General features: G+C 37.0%; 1 protein-coding gene across 7 annotated transcripts in view; it reads left to right on the forward strand.

Moving 5' to 3' along the window:
• Positions 1 to 19,881, forward strand: part of kcc (solute carrier family 12 member kcc) — an 836,076-nt gene that overhangs the window by 741,412 nt on the left and 74,783 nt on the right. For all 7 annotated transcript variants that reach the window (XM_065231465.1, XM_065231467.1, XM_065231461.1 and 4 more), the window contains one exon: positions 7,539 to 7,754. In XM_065231465.1, coding sequence (XP_065087537.1) covers positions 7,539 to 7,754 — 216 coding nt within the window. The remainder of the gene's footprint in view (positions 1 to 7,538; positions 7,755 to 19,881) is intronic.

A 19,881-nucleotide genomic window follows, 5' to 3' on the forward strand; every position in this document is an offset into this window, starting at 1 on the left:
CCCTGAAGTTCTCTCATTTATCCTGAAGTTATTTGTACGGTCCTGAAGCGAAAATGTTTAAACTTCGCTGAGATGGACGTTTAATTCCACTGCCTTAATTGCTTATCCTTGACAGATACGCGTATTTCGTCTGCAATGTTTCTTACCTTACCAATCAGGCTAAGGCCTTGTTATCCTCTGCTGTCCAAAGAAGTCGTCTCCACTCTACTCGATCCATGGCCACACTTCGCCAGCCTCGTAGTCTGCGAAGGGTCCGCAGATCGCCTTCTACTTGGTAGATCCACCTTGCCCGCTGCACGCCTTTTCTTCTTGTTCCTGTTGGGGCGCTTTCGAGAACAATTTTCACTGGGTCGTCGTGCGCCATTCTTACGACGTGCCCAGCCCACCGTAGTCGCCCAATTTTTGCAATGTGGACGATGGATGGTTCTCCCAGTAGCTGGTGCAATTCGTGGTTCATTCGCCTCCTCCACGTTCCGTCATCCATCTGCACTCCACCGTAGATGGTACGCAACACCTTCCGTTCGAAAACACCAAGGGCTCCACGAGCATAGTCCAGGTCTCGTGGCCGTAGAGGACCACCGGTCTAATCAGCGTCTTGTAGATAGTCAACTTCGTGCGGCGGCGAATTTTATTCGACCGGACTGTCCTCCGGAGTCCAAAGTAGGCACGATTCTCTGCCATAATGCGTCTTTGAATTTCTCTGCTGGTATCATATTTGGCAGTCACCAGTGAGCTCAAATACACGAACTCATCGACCACCTCGATTTCGTCACCGTCAATCTGAACTCGGGGTGGGAGGCTAACATTGTCTTCCCTAGAACCTCTTGCTTTCATGTATTTTGTCTTCGATGCGTTAATGGCAAGTCCAATCCGCCTAGCTTCAGCCTGCAGCCTGATGTCGATGTCATCGGCGAAGCCAAGAAGCTGGATGGACTTCCTGAAGATCGTGCCACTCGTGTATATCCCAGCTCTTCTGATCAGACCTTCTAACGCGATGTTGAATAGCAGACACGAAAGTCCATCACCTTGCCGTAACCCCCTTCGAGAGTCCCCAAAGGGACTCGAGAGTGACCCCGATACTCGAACAACGCACATCACTCGATCCATCATCGCCTTGACCAATCGCGTCAGTTTATCCGGAAATCCGTACTCGTGCATAATCTGCCATAGCTGATCTCGATCGATTGTGTCGTATGCGGATTTGAAATCGATGAACAAATAATGTGTGGGCACGTTGCATTCGCGGCATTTCTGCAGAACCTGCCGAATCGCGAAAATTTGGTCCGTGGTAGCGCGGGCACCCATGAATCCCGCCTGGTATTGACCCACGAGCTCTCTTGCAAATGGTGACAGGCAGCGGCATAGAATTTGGGAACCTTGTAGGCGGCGCTCAGCAGTGTGATCGTGCGGTAGTTGCAGCAATCCAACTTGTCGCCGGTTTTGTAAATTGGGCATACGACACCTTCCATCCACTCCTTCCGGTAATATCTCCTCCTCCCAAATCTTGGAAATTACCCAGTGTGAAGCTCTAGAAAAGTGCTTCACCACCATATTTTAATAGCTCACTTGGTAGTTGATCTACACCAGTTGGTTTGTTGTTCTTCAGCCGACCGATCTCCTCCTCAACTTCTTGAAGATCAGGGGCCGGTAGCCTGTCGTCTTCTGCGCGTGCTCCAAGGTCTATTGCCGTGCCACCTTCGTTTTCTGCTGCATCACCGCACTCGTCATAGCACTGCTTCCACCTCTCAATCACCTCACACTCGTTCGTGAGAAGGTTACCGTCCAAGTCCTTGCACATATCGGCTTGCGGCACGTAGCCTTTGCGCGAACTATTTAGCTTCTCGTAGAACTTCCGTGTATCGTTTACGCGGTATAGATTTTCCATCGCCTCGCGGTCTTCCTGCTGACGCTTCTTCCTTCGGAAAACCGAGTTTTGTCTGTATCGCTCCACATTCAATCTCGTGCGGTGTTGCAGCATTCTCGCCCGTGCTGCATTATTCTCCTCTACTAACAATTTGCATTTGCCGCCAAACCAGTCATTTCTTCGGTCCGGGATCGCAGTACCGTCGTCTACAATGTGCGAACTCCTTCACTGAATATTGAATAGTGAAGATTAATCTAAGAATTTTTCAATCCTTTAATCCGACTGATTATTGCAGACGAAGTCTTCGAAATTTATCTTATTTAAATTTTAAAGATTTCAAGACCTGGATTTTATAAAATCTTGGAGAAAAGTTCCCTACATTGTGACTAACAGACATATTCAAGGTGGGAAAATCAAGAAATTCAAAGAACAAACTAGAAGATTCTGAGTTTAAAAATATTTTTAATGTTCTTGGAATTGGAATTTCTTGATAAGGTCTGAAATTTCGAAGAACTTTCTTAAAATGTTGAGCACAATTCCAAAGGAATTTTGAGGAGAAAAACAATTCAATGGATAATTGCAAGGTGTTATATTAAAAAAAAACAATTTACGGGAATTTCTCAATTAGTTCTTCGTGAATATCTGGTAGAGTGGAATTAAATTGCTACCAAAAGCAGATTATATTGTTAGATTGGACTAGATTTTCAAGAAACAGTCATTTTAAAGAAGTATTTTTAAAAATATTTATTCATGAAATTTTGAAGAAATTCTGGAATAAATTCTTGAGATACAAAGTATTCTCGAGAAACATCCCAAGAGAGTTTTGGAAAGAACTTGGAATGTTTCTCGTTTGGGAGTTTTGGAAGAAAGGAGTTTTGACACGAACTCCAAGTCAAATTTAGGAAGAATTCCAAGCTAGTTGTTAGAAGCAGGGTGTCACTATATCAGCTTCAATCGACAAAATCGATGCGACGAAGATACTGATAGCTTTCTTTTTCTGTCAGTCAGCGTCTACAAACAAATTTTCAATCGTTTGTCTCTCTATCTCTTCATTCGTCTTTCTTTCAAGCTTCGGTAAAGCGGACGAGTGAAAGAGCGCTCGATTTTGTTGGTTTCGTCTTTCATGAAACACATCTACCGAGGTTTCATTACGTAGGACTAGTGTCCCCAACGTCGACCTAAGTGTCCCTAATATTGGGCCCATACATAAATTTCGAAGGAAAGAATTTTTGGCATTTTTTTCCTCAAAACTATCCACTGTTTCCGCACATCGAAGGTACATGATCGGCAAATCGGCGATCATCTTTTGCCAGTGATGGCGGGGGGAGATACCCCTCACCATCCCTCCCCAATAGGCGAGTTTGGTAAAAGAGATGATCAACCCGATTCGTGCCTTCATCAAAATTGACCTTTGCTCGCTTTCTACTCTCTATATACAATTTTCACACTGCCATACTCTAACGGGACTATGAACTCTATACGTTCCTCTCCTCATCTATCGTATAAGATGACCATTTTAAGTCTGATATTTGACGTTAAGTATCTAAAGTAATTGATATTGTGATATCTTATCACTCAATGAAAAACGCTATGATGAAACATGATTTCGATAAAAGCATAGTTAATTGGATTAACAATTGCTTAGCAAAAGAGAAATGTCAGCAAACCTTGGAAGCTCATCCATAACAATGAGAACTGTAAAAGGTTGTCCTCAAGGAGGTATGCTTTCACCTCTACTGTGGCCTTTAATAGTTGATGACCTTCTCAAAAACTTATAAGCACAGGGCTTCGAGATGATTGACTTCGCAGATGATATGTCATTTCAAGTAGAATGCAAATTGCTTTAAATTATGTTTCATTTTGGTGCACTAGGGAGGGATTGATTATTAATCCATCTAAAACAATTATTGTACCATTCACACGAAGAAAAAAAAATGTTCATAAATAATATTAAACTGGAAGAAATTATTTTAGAACTTTCTAACACAGTCAAGCATCTGGGAGTTACTCTTGACAGCAAACTAAATTGGAATTCACATCTAGAGCAACTCATCGGTAAGGCAACAAATGCTCTTTGGATAAGTAAAACAACTTTTGGTAGGAAATGGAGACTAAAACCTAAAATGATCCACTGGATTTATTTGACGAACGTTTGACCCAGAATAATCTATGCATCATTGGTTTGGTGGCCTGAAACCAATCAAAAATCAGCTCCGAAGAAGCTGGGGAGGCTACAAAGACTAGCTACTCTCTCAATAACTGGTGCAATGAGTAGCACACCAAGTATGGCACTAGATGCTCTGCTTTATCTGCTCCCGTTGCAATTAGAAGCCGAAAGGAGTGCATTAAGGATCCGACGATCACAGCACTTCCTTGAAGGTGATCTTAGAGCACATATGAGCATCCTAAAAATGTTCAATTTTGATTCTCTTGTCAAACAAAATGAAGAATGGATAAAGAAAAACCAACACTTCGATCGTCTTTACAATGTCGCAGATCCGAATCGCGATTTGTGGGAAAATGGGGGACCAAACATTCGTCCAGGATCAATTGTTTTTTATACAGACGGCTCTAGATTGGATAATCGTGTAGGAGCAGGGGTAACAGGTTCAAGAAAAATATCTCAATATCTATGCGCTACGGGCCTACCGTGTTCCAAGCAGAAGTCTAATTCAAAAATTAATGTTCTAAAATTTGCTTGAGTAGAAATTATAGACAATCGAATATCTGCATTATGTCTGATAGCCAAGCAGCACTAAATGCTTTGGAATGTGCAATGTCACTCCAAAAATTGGCCTGCCAAAACCAAGTGAACCTATTTTGGGTTCCTGGTCACTGCGAAATCCAAGGGAATGAGAAAGCCGACACACTAGCTAGGCTTGGATCATCTCAACAGTTTATAGGACCAGAACCATTCTGTGAAATTTCTGCTTTCTCTCTTAGAATGGAAATCAAGAAATGGAAAAGAATGAAAGTGGAGACCAATTGGGACAACACTCTCATTGCTAGGCAGTCGAAACGGTTTATTAATCCGAGCATTTCAATGACTAGCAAAATTCTTCAACTATCAAAGAAAGATCTCAGTATGTACACTGGTTTAATAACAGGACACCGTCCATGTAAATATCACTTGAAGCTAATAGGAAAACTGCAAGAGGACATGTCCGGAGTGATTTGAGATTTGGGCGTAATTGCTTTTGAAAACAAACACGTCAATTACTGATTTCTCTTGAATAAAAGCTCAATCTCACAAACAAACTATACCAAATGATAGAAGAATCATTCCTCTACCTCATAGTGTTATTACTTTTCGAGATTGAGCTTTTATTCGCGAGAAATCGGTGATTGACGTGTTTGTTTACAAATGCAATTACGCCCAAATCTCAAATCACTCCGGATGTGTCGATTATGTGGCATAGAAAAAGAGCACTCTGAGCACCTGCTATGCTCTTGTACAGCAATCTTCAATAAGAGGCGTATTTTTCTGGATAAGGGGCTGACAGAACCCTTTGATATTTGGAATTCAGTTCCCAGCCAAGTAGTGCAATTTATTCGAAATGTAATACCTGACTGGGAAAATGCTTTCGGTCAGTCTATGTCGGTCGCTTCACAAAATGGTGATACGACATGTTGATAAAGCAATATTAAATAGGGGAATATATTACAGTAGATCTAAGTACTGGTCGCAGTGATCAAAATACCCAACACGGAGAGAAAAAAGAAGATCTCCAACTATCCATGTGAATTGTTCAGATGACGCATTGTTTTAAGAAAAATTGAAGATCAGGAAATTTTTAATCGATGCGCCCAATCTTTAGATCCATGCCACCTACATGACGGAAAATGAAAACAAATATTTAATGTTTTTCTCACGTATAACAACATGAAGATTACACGTAACATGTTTAATATATCTTCCATGTGCATATGTACCTACAAAAAAGTAACGAAAATGGGACATAACGCATATTAAACAAAATTGACAGAGCAGGTGACAGTGTCGGTGAAAGGGATTGAAAACCATAATGAGGCTTCGTTTCAACTCGAGAATCGATGTTACTTTCATTGAAAGGAGTGAGCAAAGCAACGACGAGAAAATCCACAACCAGCCTTTCGATCTAAGCGTGCTTCTTTTTCATTTTCGTTTCGTGCTGATAGTCTAGCTAGGCGTTATTGAAATGATGCGTTAAACACGTTGTATGCAAGAAACACAACTCGAATTCATTTTAGAGCTTCGAAAATGTAGAGCCCCGGTTGGAAGAGCGTCAGGTGAATTAAGGAGAGTTCAGAGTGGAATTCTTTGGTTGTTCTGAGGAAAATTCTATGATGATTGTGCAAAGAATTCCTGGTCCATTTCAAATGAATATTCCAACTAATGATACTCCAAGGATATTCTAAAGGTATTGAATTCTGAGGATACTTCCAACATAATTCAAGGATAAATTCCAAAACAATTCAAAAACCAATTTCAAGTGTATTCCGAAGATAGTTCCAAGGGAATTCTGAGAAGATTTATGAAGGAACAATTTAAATGAAATTCTGACAAGATATTCAATGGCGTTCCGAGTATAATTCAAACGGCATTTCGAAAAGAATGTAAATAATTCTAAGCATACTCTTAAGACTTTTCTGCGGTGAATTTCATGACAATTCTATGGAGAATTCAGATGAATTTAAAAAAAAATCGACAGTAATCTTAGGGCGAATTTAATTATTTTTGTTAAGAGTGATCTGTTTAGAATTTCTGACTGTTATGAAGATAATTTCGAGGGAATCCCGACAGAAAGTTTTCAAATTTATATTAGATGTATTCTAAATAGAACTATGTGAAAGGAAATTAAGTTAAAGCAAATTCATGAGAACATTTCAAAATGATCCTGTAAAGAGATCTATGCGAATTTTCAAGATAGTTAAAACATAGGCAAATTTTGCTGTACACTAAATTTTATTTTCTCGCAATTTTATCCTCATTTAGGATAAGCACGGAAATCTCGTTTCCACCAAATTTTTATTTAATTTTTTTTTCTGAATTTTTGAACAAGTTGCACTAAATTTGACTGCAATTTATGCAACGAAAATCGCGTAAAAACAGAATTTAGTGTATTTGTAATGGCATACATTACATAGTAATTCAATCGGCTAAACTTCATTTGGTTTAAGCTTAATTTAAATGCTTTAAATGTGTATCGCACAGCCGGGATAATTTGCAAAATTCCAGGTAAAAACCGGGAAATTGTTAATTGGAGTTGGTCATTATTCAAATTTCAAATTTCAAATAATTAAGCAGTAAAATGGTAAAGATTTGCAAATTCCTCAAATGATAACAGTGGAAAACAATAAAGTATAGAGCAGGACTAAGTTCCAATTCGAACATCACAAGCTAATACTAGCTAAATCTAGAAAACTAGATGTGCGAGTGCTCATTGCAAGACAGCCTATATTACATGATATAAGCCATAGTCTGTACGGGGTATAAGATATAAAAAAATAATATCATGCCCTATGACAACACCGACCTATCGTACTCACTTGAAATCTAATAAATGATTTGACTAAAAGCTTGATCAATTTGGTAGTTCCTCTAATTCCTATATTTACTACATCACTACATACGAATCCATTCGTTTCAAAGATTTCAAAAACTGACCATCCCATCTTAATTTCCTCCCCGCAGATCTCCGGCAACATCGACATCTGGTGGATCGTGCACGACGGTGGCCTGCTGATGTTGCTGCCGTTCCTGCTCAAGCAGCACCGCTCCTGGAAGAACTGCAAGATGCGCATCTTCACCGTCGCCCAGATGGAGGACAACTCGATCCAGATCAAGAAGGACTTGAAGATGTTCCTGTACCATTTGCGAATCGAAGCTGAGGTCGAAGTCGTTGAAATGGTGAGTACACAGGGCTCGGGACATGGCAGATGCTGTCATAAATTTTTCACATGTCTCCTCCCCCATTCACACGAAAGCTTTCTATACGATACCCATATTCATAGGTGGGAATTGTTTTGACTAGGCCCACGTAATACCGAAAGGACTATGGCAGATAGGCCGTTATTATTGTCGAAAATACCAGTGAAAGGTTATGTGCGGACGCCGGTCAGTGGAAGAAAGCTGAGGATCATGAAGGCGGGAAGAGTGTCATAATTGAATTTTCAGGGCAGAAAAACACGAACAAAGTCCTCGGGCTTCAAAATCCTTTGGTATTCTATTTTTTTTTCCGCCGGCGCGCTTTCTATTTACTCTTGTTCTTCTCGTTTCTGTTCTCTATCTCATTGGACCTCGGACGGACGTCAGAATGGTTCGATGATGGAGTATGCCCTTGTTGGTCCTTCGTGTGGAGAAAGCAGATGGGATTCTGGAAAAAAAACCGAATACCGGGTGCCGTTTCACTTGATCCCTCTTGGACGCCCAGGACCGGACGCTGTGCAAACATTTTATTTTATACGATGTGTACTCGTGTTATTGTTTTATATTTCACCAGTAGGGTGGAAGATTTCCGCTTTTTGTTCACACTGACCGTATTTTCTGTCGGCTTTTGGGGCCGGCAGCACCGAGCACCAGAATTGCCCTTGGATGCCTCGGCCATCCGTGACCAAACACGCGTGAACCGGGCCAGATGGAACATATTTTCCAGCTTTCAATTAAATTGTTTATTGTTTGACAATCGATATATTTATGAATTCAGAACAGGTAAACATTTATGTAGGGCATTTTTAAGCCGTTTATTGTATTAGCCGTGCTGAAAACAAGGTTGCCCTTAAATATTCATTGTGAAGAGTAACGGTAGCAGATCCAACACGTTCATTGTGCCTCTTTTATGTGAATAATGTTCACAGAATTTAAATCATGAATGCAACGCGATGAAATATTTGTTCAGGAGACACTGCTAAAATTGATGAGAAATCATGCATTTTAGTCACGAATTTTGTGCGAATCAACTCTCTCCGCACATTTGAAGCCTATTCTTTTAAAAGCCTCCATAAGCACAGTCAGTGTCTCAATTATCAACTTAGTGTCCAGCTCGAAGTTTTAAAAAGCATCAACTCGCACTGATAAGCACTCTGAATTTTCTACTAAATCACTCGTGATGACACAGCCCAAAAAAAAACCTCACTCCGATAGCAGCTTTCCGGTTGGCCCGGCTACAATTGAACAAAGTGAACCATCATCATTTGTACGAAGGAAAATCTCCATTGTCATCCCAAATCACTACCGAGCCCCGAAAAATCTTTCCATTCATCTTCAAGTTCGTCCCGCAATTGTACAATGGCACTGCTCGCACGAACCGCACCCCCAACCACTTAAAGTGATAATCCTTTTTCTGTGCTCCCTGTCTTGATGTGTCCGCAACGTACCTATACCTAAGAACAAAACGAGTCCGTTTTCGTTTCATGAATAACATTTTTTCTGCTCAACTGCTGTTCATCAGCATCATCACCACGAAGCGACAACGTCGTCGTCGTGATGTTCGTTTGTAGGCTTACATTTTTTATTCTCAGATCCTTCTCGACACCTTCGGTGAATACGCAATACGGGGAAAGCTAGCAAACCCACAGACGGCATACTTTTTTTTTCTGTGCTCATCTAGATGATAATTTATTTCTTACCACTTCGCTTTTCCGCGAGCTTCTCTCGAACAATCAGTGACAGTGGTGTTGGCCTGGCGACGGTCTTAAAATAATTGTAGGAATGGTTCAGAGGACTGCGATTAACAATGGGCGTAGTAGTATATGTATAGAAATAGCTATGGAAAACTCTGTTAAGTCGCGAATGTGTTAAAAAAATATACAATTCAGAGTCTGCCACTTGATTTCCTCCTTATGTTGCTTTTTTAGCATAATTAATTTTAGTATTAATGATCATCTCTAAAGCGAACTATTAAAAATTATTACTACTGAAACTTTTCATCATATATACATCAGGTTTTTCAGTTTTTGGCCGTTTCTGGGCTTTACACTGGAGGCAAGAATTTCAACCAAGTAGCATATGAAGCACATGTTTTTAATTCCGTTATAATTTTCGTCTCTCTGTGCTACACTTCGTAAGCCAGTATACAAGTCGAAGCTAGTATACAAGTCGAACCCCAGATGATTCACTTGGTCGGTACGAGATAATAAAATCGCATTGGAGGTGAGCGGTTTCATACCAATTCGCAAATCGATTTATCTTTGTACATTATGATTTGGTTGAAAAATTGCAGAAACATTCTTTATGACCAAAAATGCCAATTTGTATCTACAGATCGCCATTTTGAATCCAGCCTTATTTTGAGAAGGGGCTATAGAAAAATGCTAAGCTTATGTTCAGAAAACTTTTACTCGAAAAATGTTTGTCCGATAGGTTTGGTAACGCGCCTCTTCCCTATTCATTCAAGGAATATCCACCCAGAGATATGGATAGCTACAATTGGTTTTGTTTGTATCGTATCATATTGTTTCGTTGTGTGATTACCATCTGCTAAATACACCAATCGATCCCCAACCACCACCACGGATGGATGGAAGAAGAGTCGGTCGTGTTTTATTTCAATCTATACTGGATTACAACGCAGTACAAATTGGGCCCTAACGTGCGCGATCAATAACATCTATTGAACTATAGGCCAAGATGAAGAAAATATGGGCAAAATTGTTGTTATTTAAAAAAAAAAATACATTTTCGGAAATACAGTCAACTCTCAACATTGAAGGAACCATCGAGTTATAGAATTATTGGCTTATAGAATATACTAATTTTTTTTCCGGTCTATAATCTCACGAATAATACAGAAATACTCCATTCACTGGAATATCTGGCCTTATTTACGCATATGAATTCAAAAAATGCTTCAAGGATCCATTTATGGATGTTCTGACTAGTTAATTTATAACATTAAGCAAAGCCCCGTAGATCAAATTACTGGTCACAGTGTTGTTATGTCCCGAATAGAGGGAAAAAAACAATAAACACAAAACACCGAATATAACTGCCATTTCTTGAAATTTAATTTGCCGAGATATCAAAGGTTCTGGTTATTTCTGAATGTGGAACTATCATCACTTTTGGGATGTCCGGGCTTAAATAAATTTTTATGAGGTTCGTTACACACTTAGATTATTTTCCATGAGTCAGTATTTTTTTACTGGATTTTTGAATTGCTGATAAAGTCGGTAAAAATTCATATGACCATTATCCGTAAGGAATCGATGAAATTGAAATTTTTTTATTTTCTATCTTTAAATGGGGTTATCAGAACTAACTCTGCCCAAGTTTGGATATAAATTTTATCATTATTGAATTTACTACCGATTTTTAAACTTTTACCGAACTGTTCCGCAATTCATAAACCCAGTAAAACCTTACTGGCTGGATTAGTGTGTACACAAAGTTATGTTTTTAAGATATTTGTTCTGACTATTTGGACGTTCCAGAATCTTGAAAATTTCTCCATGTCCGGAATATTTCAAAATAAAACTTCCTTAGTCTTGAAGATTTTCCTAAAGGCAGGATCTCAAAATTAATCAATTTATAAAATATTTCTAAATCCTGGATCTTGAATCTCTCATTTTGTAAAATATCTCGAAATAAATTCAATGTTTGAATCAGCCTGATACCCTTATCTTTATTTCCGTTCCGTGCTATTTTTACCAGACCTCGGTTCCTGTAACTATGGGAAAATGACTCAGGAACGGTATATTGCCTACAACGTGCAAGTCGTACCCAAGAACAAAAACCCTCCCAGGCTGAATCCAATTGCAAAATATTGGGCAATCGTACTAGGAAAACTCAGAAAAGCAAATTGACATTCAGCATCAAATAAAAAAAAATGATTGACCGCCCACGGTTGCTGCTCTGTTATTACCAGATGAGCTGCAATTACACAGAGAACCAACAGATGATGTTTGGGACTAACATTCATCCTCAATGTGTAAGAACTGGAGATCTAATATTTAGCAATACCAGCGCCGGCCGTGTCCGAATGCAGGTCAACTAGGGAATGGGGAAGGAATGTGTTGACGTCGTACTCGCTGTGAAGGAAACCGAGAAATCCTCTGCGCTTCCACGAGAAATCACTGGGATGTTGGATGTGGGGGGAAAGGTTGCACACGCACACGCAGGGATCGTTTTTGGTAGAGCGATTATAATACACAAACACACACACACACACGCGCGCGCGCACTCATCAAATTTCTATTTTTAGATCAGGACCCACACTGTGGTAAGTGATGCGATCGGTTTTAAAGAAGAATTTGTTTTCATTAAAATCTAGTGGGTATAGAATAAGGCAAAGTGAAAAATTGCAAGGAAGGGGACGGGCCTGGGATTGAACTCCCGACCTTCTGCTCAGTAAGCAGAAACGGTAACCACTGAGCTACCGAGCCTCGTACAAATTGACATTCAGCATCAAATAAGGTTGAAAAAAAAACGGTAACATAGGGGAAATGGCTCTAATGTTGGCCTATGGATCTAAGATTGGGCCCACCGCAAAAAATCTACTATTTATCAATTTTATCTAGATGAACGCGTCATTGGGACTGTACTTATGAATAGATTTGGACGCTATTGAAAATTAAGTCGATTGTTGAATTTATGTATGGGCCCAAATTAGGTGCATTTAGGCCGACATTACATCCATTTCCCCTATCTGATGAAAGGTGTGAAACGTAAAGCCCGACAGTTCGCATTTGAAAAATCGGAAGCCTGATCAAATAATTTTCCTGTATTTTGAAAGAGATTTTGATCATTTGTACAACAACATAATCACTGATCATTATTCATTATTAACCAGTGTGCACTTAATCACGATTGACCAATTTTTGAACGTTCCACCCTTTAGCCCCATTTAATGATAGAAAATAAAATTTGCCGATTTCAATGATTCCTTACGGATAACAGTCGTTTTAATATTTTACCGACTTTTTCAGCAATTCAAAAACCCATTAAAAAATATTGACTCCTGCAAAATAATCTAAGTGTGTAAGAAATCCTGTGGAATAATTCTCAGAATTTTCCATGAATTCATTTCAGAATGCCCTTTGAATCTTACTCACTTTCCAAAGAATTCACTATGTTTCCTATGAATTCGCTTGCAGTGAAGTAACAAATTCCATAGATTCTCATTAAAAATTATTTGTCATTCGAGTCAGAAGCCTCCTGGAATTGTTTCCAAGTTCCTTTTTTAGTTTTTCAGGAAATATTATCAGATTTAATTGTAACCCTTCGTTTAGCATATATCCGAAGTATTCTCCGAAAATTCTAATGGAATTATGCTCCGGATTATTTTCTCCTTGAAACTTCTTGGAATTATGCTCAGAATTCCGTTGGAATTCTTCTTCGAATTTATTTAAAGTCCTATTCAGAATTCCTTAGGAATTAACTTCAGAAATTCGTATTCATTTTCATTAATACTTCTTCGAATCCTATTCAGAGTTAACTTGGAATTCTACTCAGGACTACCTTGGTATTCAGGTTTCACATAGAATCCAGAGTTCCTCAGGACTACATTAAAGGTAGATTTTAATGTTGATGTTTTTCTCAGAGTTTTTCCCAGAACTCTCTTGCAATGAAATCCTTAGAAATTATCATCCAATTTCATGAGCAAAAAAAAAATGCACAATTCTTAATCTTGATGTTTTTCAAATCTGTGATATTGGAAAATACCTACCTAGGAAATTGGTTCTAGGAAATTTCTACAAGCATCTTTTTTTTTAGAACAGAATTTCAAAAAATTGTTCAAATTTCAAATTTTTGGAAAATAACCGCATTCCAGAACCTGAAAAAAGCAATTCAAGCCCTGGAATTTATAAAATTTATTTTGTTACTGAAGGTAACTTCATCATTTGCATAATAACATGTATTATACTTCTTTTATTTAATCCTTAGGGGAATTTACGTATTCTCGGCAACCTAAGCAGCGACCATCTTTCTACAGCCTTTTTCTCTAAGGAACGCACACATATGCAGTATTGGTTTGTTTACAATCTTTTGCTGCCAGCTGCTCTAACAATTTCAGTCGAAAGAATTGTCAAAAACTGTTTTGAAACGCTTTTACAAAGCTCCAATCTTCTCTAGTGAGAGCGAGTATTGTCGGCAACCAGTTTTTCTTCGGCAACCGTTCCATTTGAACTGCGTGTAAATCTGCTGTTCTATTAACGGCAACTCGAAATCAGCTACAATTTGTAGTGCGGGTGTTGCATTTCAAGAAAACCTTGCTAGATTGCTTTTTCTCAGTGGTAAAAATATAGTCAAATTGAAGCTGAAAGCATAAAGAATCGTTTGCATGCATTCAGCGAAGTGTTTTCGTAAGAAAATCCAGTGAAAATAGTGTTTCAATTTGTGTTGCCGAAAATAGTCTGTCATGCCGAAGCCGTCATTCCCCTAGTAAGAAAATTTGAAACTTCCCTGAGAATTACAGATTTTTCCAGGAAAAAATAAAATTCCCTGAGAATTCTCGGTTTTTCAGATTTTGTGCACACCCTGAATTTCTATAGTTGTTATTCTTCTTATTCTTATTATTATTCTTATTCTTTTTCTTATTCTTATTCTTATTCTTATTGTTATTGTTATTATTATTATTATTATTATTATTATTATTATTATTATTTTTATTATTATTATTATTCTTATTCTTATTCTTATTCGTATTCTTTTTATAATTATTATTCTTATTCTTATTCTTATTCTTATTCTTATTCTTATTCTTATTCTTATTCTTATTCTTATTCTTATTCTTATTCTTATTCTTATTCTTATTCTTATTCTTATTCTTATTCTTATTCTTATTCGTATTCTTATTCTTATTCTTATTCTTATTCTTATTCTTATTCTTATTCTTATTCTTATTCTTATTATTATTCTTATTCTTATTCTTATTCTTATTCTTATTCTTATTATTATTCTTATTCTTATTCTTATTCTTATTCTTATTCGTGTTGGCGTTTTGAGTCCAATATTGAATAATTTCATATATTCCTCTATTTTCTTTTTCAAACTTCTTATTCTTATTCTTATTCTTATTCTTATTCTTATTCTTATTCTTATTCTTATTCTTATTCTTATTCTTATTCTTATTCTTATTCTTATTCTTATTCTTATTCTTATTCTTATTCGTATTCTTATTCTTATTCTTATTCTTATTCTTATTCTTATTCTTATTCTTATTCTTATTCTTATTCTTATTCTTATTCTTATTCTTATTCTTATTCTTATTATTATTCTTATTCTTATTCTTATTCTTATTCTTATTCTTATTCTTATTCTTATTCTTATTCTTATTCTTATTCTTATTCTTATTCTTATTCTTATTCGTGTTGGCGTTTTGAGTCCAATATTGAATAATTTCATATATTCCTCTATTTTCTTTTTCAAACCAGCAAATTATCGTTGCGTGTTAAGACATAATTTTCCAGAATTTGGCCTAATGACAAACCGGTCTAATGACCACTCGGCCTAATGACCGATCGGTCGAATGACCGTTCGGCCTAGTGACCATTCGGCCTACTAACCTTCAGACTAATTACCCAGCATCCACCCAGAGCATTCAGCCTGTTTGATATATCTCATGATAGGTCCTGGCATACATTAAAGGTACGGACCATTTTGCTCGAAACACTAGTAACATCTTCTGATGTGGTCCATGGGTCCACGGTACTCACCATTTATCATGTTTTTAAAGTTCCTTTGATTTTAACATCAGCATCACATAATTTAGAAGCTCTACCTTTGACATTTCGAGTTATATAATCAAAATAACACTACATAGATCATCGACCAAAGGAGGCATGGACTTATGGAAAAAACGATACATGGCAGTGACGTATTAACGGTAGGGTGATGGTGAGCAAAAGCCAAGGCCCCAATTGTTTAAAGGCACATAAGATTTTGGCACCTTCCACATTTCGTTAAGAAAGTATAAATATTCATATGAAACGCAATACCATGAAAATACAAATAAAAAATCTTACCTATACTCTCAGATTACATAAGAACATTAAGGCAGTTAAGCCCATAGCGTGACCAATACCTCATATTTTATGAAGTTCCACGGTTTGCGACAAAGTTGATCGGTTTACAAAGCACCAACTTTTGAAGGTTTCTGTTTAGTTCTTATTGCCACCGCCTAGACGGCCTAGATACATGAAAAAATGAAGGGACTGCAGAATCCATCGAGTTATAGAATATCGAGTTGTGGAGAGTTGACTGTATGTCCAAAACTATAAACAAATCGACTTAATATAATGAAATTACACCAAATGTACAATGAAAAGGCACTTACGTAAAATTTTGCAGCCGCACCGTTATCGAGATATTTTTTTTTTTTTTTGCCGTTTTCCAATGTGTTTCGTGATTCTCCAGTTTCGACAATATTTTTTTCCGAAAGATCAGAAAATTCTCAATAAAAATAATCGATTTGATCAGAATCTTCCATAATATTAAAATAAAACAATTCGACTTTTTTCATGCACCTGATAGGTATTGACGTTGTACTGAAATAGTAAGATAGATAGTTTTATTTATGAAAGAGTCTTTCAACCTTTGGCTGAACATGTGCTACTGACATGCTACTAATTGCTTAGAAATGTATGGTACCAAGGGGCATGGTTTTGAAATACCTACGTCTATATTTAAGTTAAGTCTGACACGGGATCAACATTAGAATATAATGCGCTGTGGGTCTGAGAAAATGATCTGCTTTAGTTTAATAATTAAAAAGAAGAAGCAGTAGTTGAAATTAATACCCTTTATTATAATCTAATCTTATCTAACACCAACACAGCCAGTGCTTTAAAGCAATCCTAACTCCATAATTTTTCTTGTTTATTTGATATATGCTTCACATCTACTGTGCAGCGTTTAAGGGGCAAGATGATTCAGAAAACATATCGTACCGTACGTTCCGTTTTTGGTAAATATATGATTGATTGGTCGTTGGAAGCATTTAAGCTAACATGGTTAAGTGATGCTTCATTTTCCCCTAACCGTTGCAATATGAGCACTAACTCTTGTCCTAGCCTTTTATGGCTTATGGTTATAGCGTCATTACTCGCTTTCTGAAAAGAGAAAAGGGAAAGGAAAAGGAAAGGATAAGGAAAGGATAAAGAGAAGGACAAAGGAAAAAGGATTATATACACTCTATGAACATATAAAAATTCATAACGAGGGTGGTCAGCCGAGTCTTGCCACTATTAACAAGGACTAAATTGTGTTCCTTTGATTATTGAAACATCCTGTTCCTCTAGTTTGAAGTTGTCAGGACTAGATGGTGGTAGATCTTATATCAGTAACGCACTACGAAAAGGTGATCTACCAGCGATACTTGTTTGAAAATATAGAAATGGACAAAAAGGAATGAAGTCACCAAGTTGAGCCAATTTAACCTTAAGGCAGCTTGACATGTGTTGATGTAGAAGTTCAAATTGTAGACGGTCCGCTTGGCGAAGACCATCATAAACTAGTCCGGTTTGTGGTAAAGCTTGCACGCAATGTCTTCCCTGGGCCATCCGTCAGGTTCAGCGGTGCGAGTCAACGATGGGACGAATGATGGGACGAATGATGGGACGAATGATGGGACGTCTAGGGCTCCATGGAGGAACTACATGACTCCGGAACAGCTTACCATTGGCAATAAACAGGTGTGTAGAGCTAAATATAATTAGATGCAGCTCTCGCATAACTTCCTCTGTGTTAGTGAAATCGTTGAGGGATTGGAAATCGTATCCTCGGCCTGGTTTTGACAAGATCAGCAACCGATTATAGGAAAACAAAATCCGTGAAAAAACAAACGTCACGTGCGATCTCAAATGTATACCTTTTATCATAAATGCATAAACGTTTACATAAAAAAGTTGCTCAAAGAAGTGTATAAATCTCACAGAAAGTTATATTTAGATATTGGTTGAGCTGAAGAGAATCAATTTAACAGTAACTTAAAAATGTGTGATTCTTGTCGTATACAGCTTTCAAAGCGCTTCAAACTATCAATTCCAAGTTTTTGGATATTTTTCCGAAAACGTAAGTTTTTTTAATAATAACCATCATTTCTCCATCTTGATCTATAGTGCAATAGATGGCAAGACGTATCAAAAATACAAAAAATCCGTTTATGAGAAAAAATATTTTAAAATTTAAAATCTTAATTTAAAAAAAAAATTGTGCAATTTTTTGTGAGTGCATGTTTTTTCTTCAACTAGTGCCAGCCATTATCTACAACATCGTGCAAATCACCAAACCGATCGAACAAACAGTTTTCTGAAGATAAGCTTAGCATTTTCCTATCGACCCTTTTCAAAAATGACGATCTAAAGATGGATATAAGGAACATTTCTAAAAAATTTCAGCTAGATAAAAAAAATTAAAAATAACTGGAGTTGCGAATTTGAATGGAACCGTTCGTGACAAGCGTACCTCCTCTGATTTTCCTTACTGGAAAATAAGATGCTCCGAGTTTTCATGGATGCGTTTTCATATCTTGTCCCAAATTGAACATAACCGAGCTGGTAGCAGATTACTTTTTAGAGACTTGGTAAACTTGTCATAGGCTAAGTATATTTTTAAGCCATTTATACTTTAATTATTTTTAACTAAAAGTCACTTTTATCGCCAAATCCATAATAATTTCAAGAGGCATGTCAAATTAATTGTAGGATTGTAAATTAATCATTAAGATATTACAATTTTTTCGCGAGTTTTTTTACTATTACCACAATTTGTATCGCGATGGATGCATTGTATGTTAGATTTGATAATAATAGGAGTTTTTGATGTATGGGATCTTTAAACAAATGTCCGGCATCTGAAGTCCTCCTAGAATCTGGTATCAGGTATGTATTTAATTCCTAGATTCCACAAATGTTTAAGGCTCTGTGGCGATATTTTTTCCCTTTGAAATTCATCGTTCATGGTCGGAATTTCAATGTTTTACATTGAATTCTCAGTAATAATGGACTCTTTTTTGTCCATAGTTCCACGTGTCAAATTTCGGAATTTCACAACATCACAATTTTTTCTTGATCTATGATCTAGAAAATTAAGCAAATTCTGCCATGCCGAAGTTCCTTAATAATTAATCTTTTACTGCCAAATACCAACAGCCGGGTTAAATTTAAAGAGGTGGGACAGAAATAATTGTATTTTTCAATAAATGCCGTACCAATGGTAAGGATCGATTTTGCCAGCCCCGTTTTTGAAAATCTTTTCTAATGTGTTATGAAACCCATCCACATTTTCAGTGGTCTTATTGCACCAAAGTAAACCTTAAACAGCCTTCTTCTTCAACATGAACGGGAAAGATTTAGAATAACGGTTCTGTGAAATTATTCAAAGATAAAAGTATGATAAGTATCAGGTAACTATTGTATTTATATACTATTTACATGACTGTTTGGAATAAATTGGATAAAAATCATTACATAAGGCTAAGCTGAAAAAAATTGTTCTGTAATGTTCAGTAAAATTAAAAAAAAAATGCTCCCAACATCCAAAAGAAAATTCTATCGTAGTAAAATTTCAGCTTTACATCGTAGTAGCATTTAAACTGAACAATTTTTTTCTGAAATTCAGCTTCAGCTGGCCAGGTTTGATTGAAAATGGTGCAATAAATCGCGACAAAATGAAAAAAAAAATTAACCAAAACTTATATAGAAAAACCAAATTGATCTTGATCAAAAAAAATTCTGCCATTTGTTCATATTGGCTTGAAGGACTTTCGAAAGAAAATATCCACGATTATCTCAAGGAAAAAAAAACCATCATTCGATGGTAAAAACTTTACGTGTCTTAGAATCTTGAAAATGTCTCAATGTTCAGAATCGACTTTCTACAAAAAAAAAGTATTGGTCTGCAATAACAGACAAATTTCAGTAGAGCATTTTATTTTTTAAATTTTGAAAACCCCAAATCATGCCAGTTAAGTCTCTGAGTCGAAAAAATGTTCCTCTATGGTATATGTAATTGGTGGAAGTAATTTATGGCATGATTTTGATTTTACTGAATTTTACAGTTCTACACAATTCCTCGTGATGCTGTTACCGTAAAATTG

Source organism: Ochlerotatus camptorhynchus, unplaced genomic scaffold, assembly GCF_037179485.1.
Source record: "Ochlerotatus camptorhynchus isolate MF236.1 unplaced genomic scaffold, CSIRO-AGI_Acam_v1.1 ptg000357l, whole genome shotgun sequence".
NCBI classification, from domain to species: Eukaryota; Metazoa; Arthropoda; class Insecta; order Diptera; family Culicidae; genus Ochlerotatus; species Ochlerotatus camptorhynchus.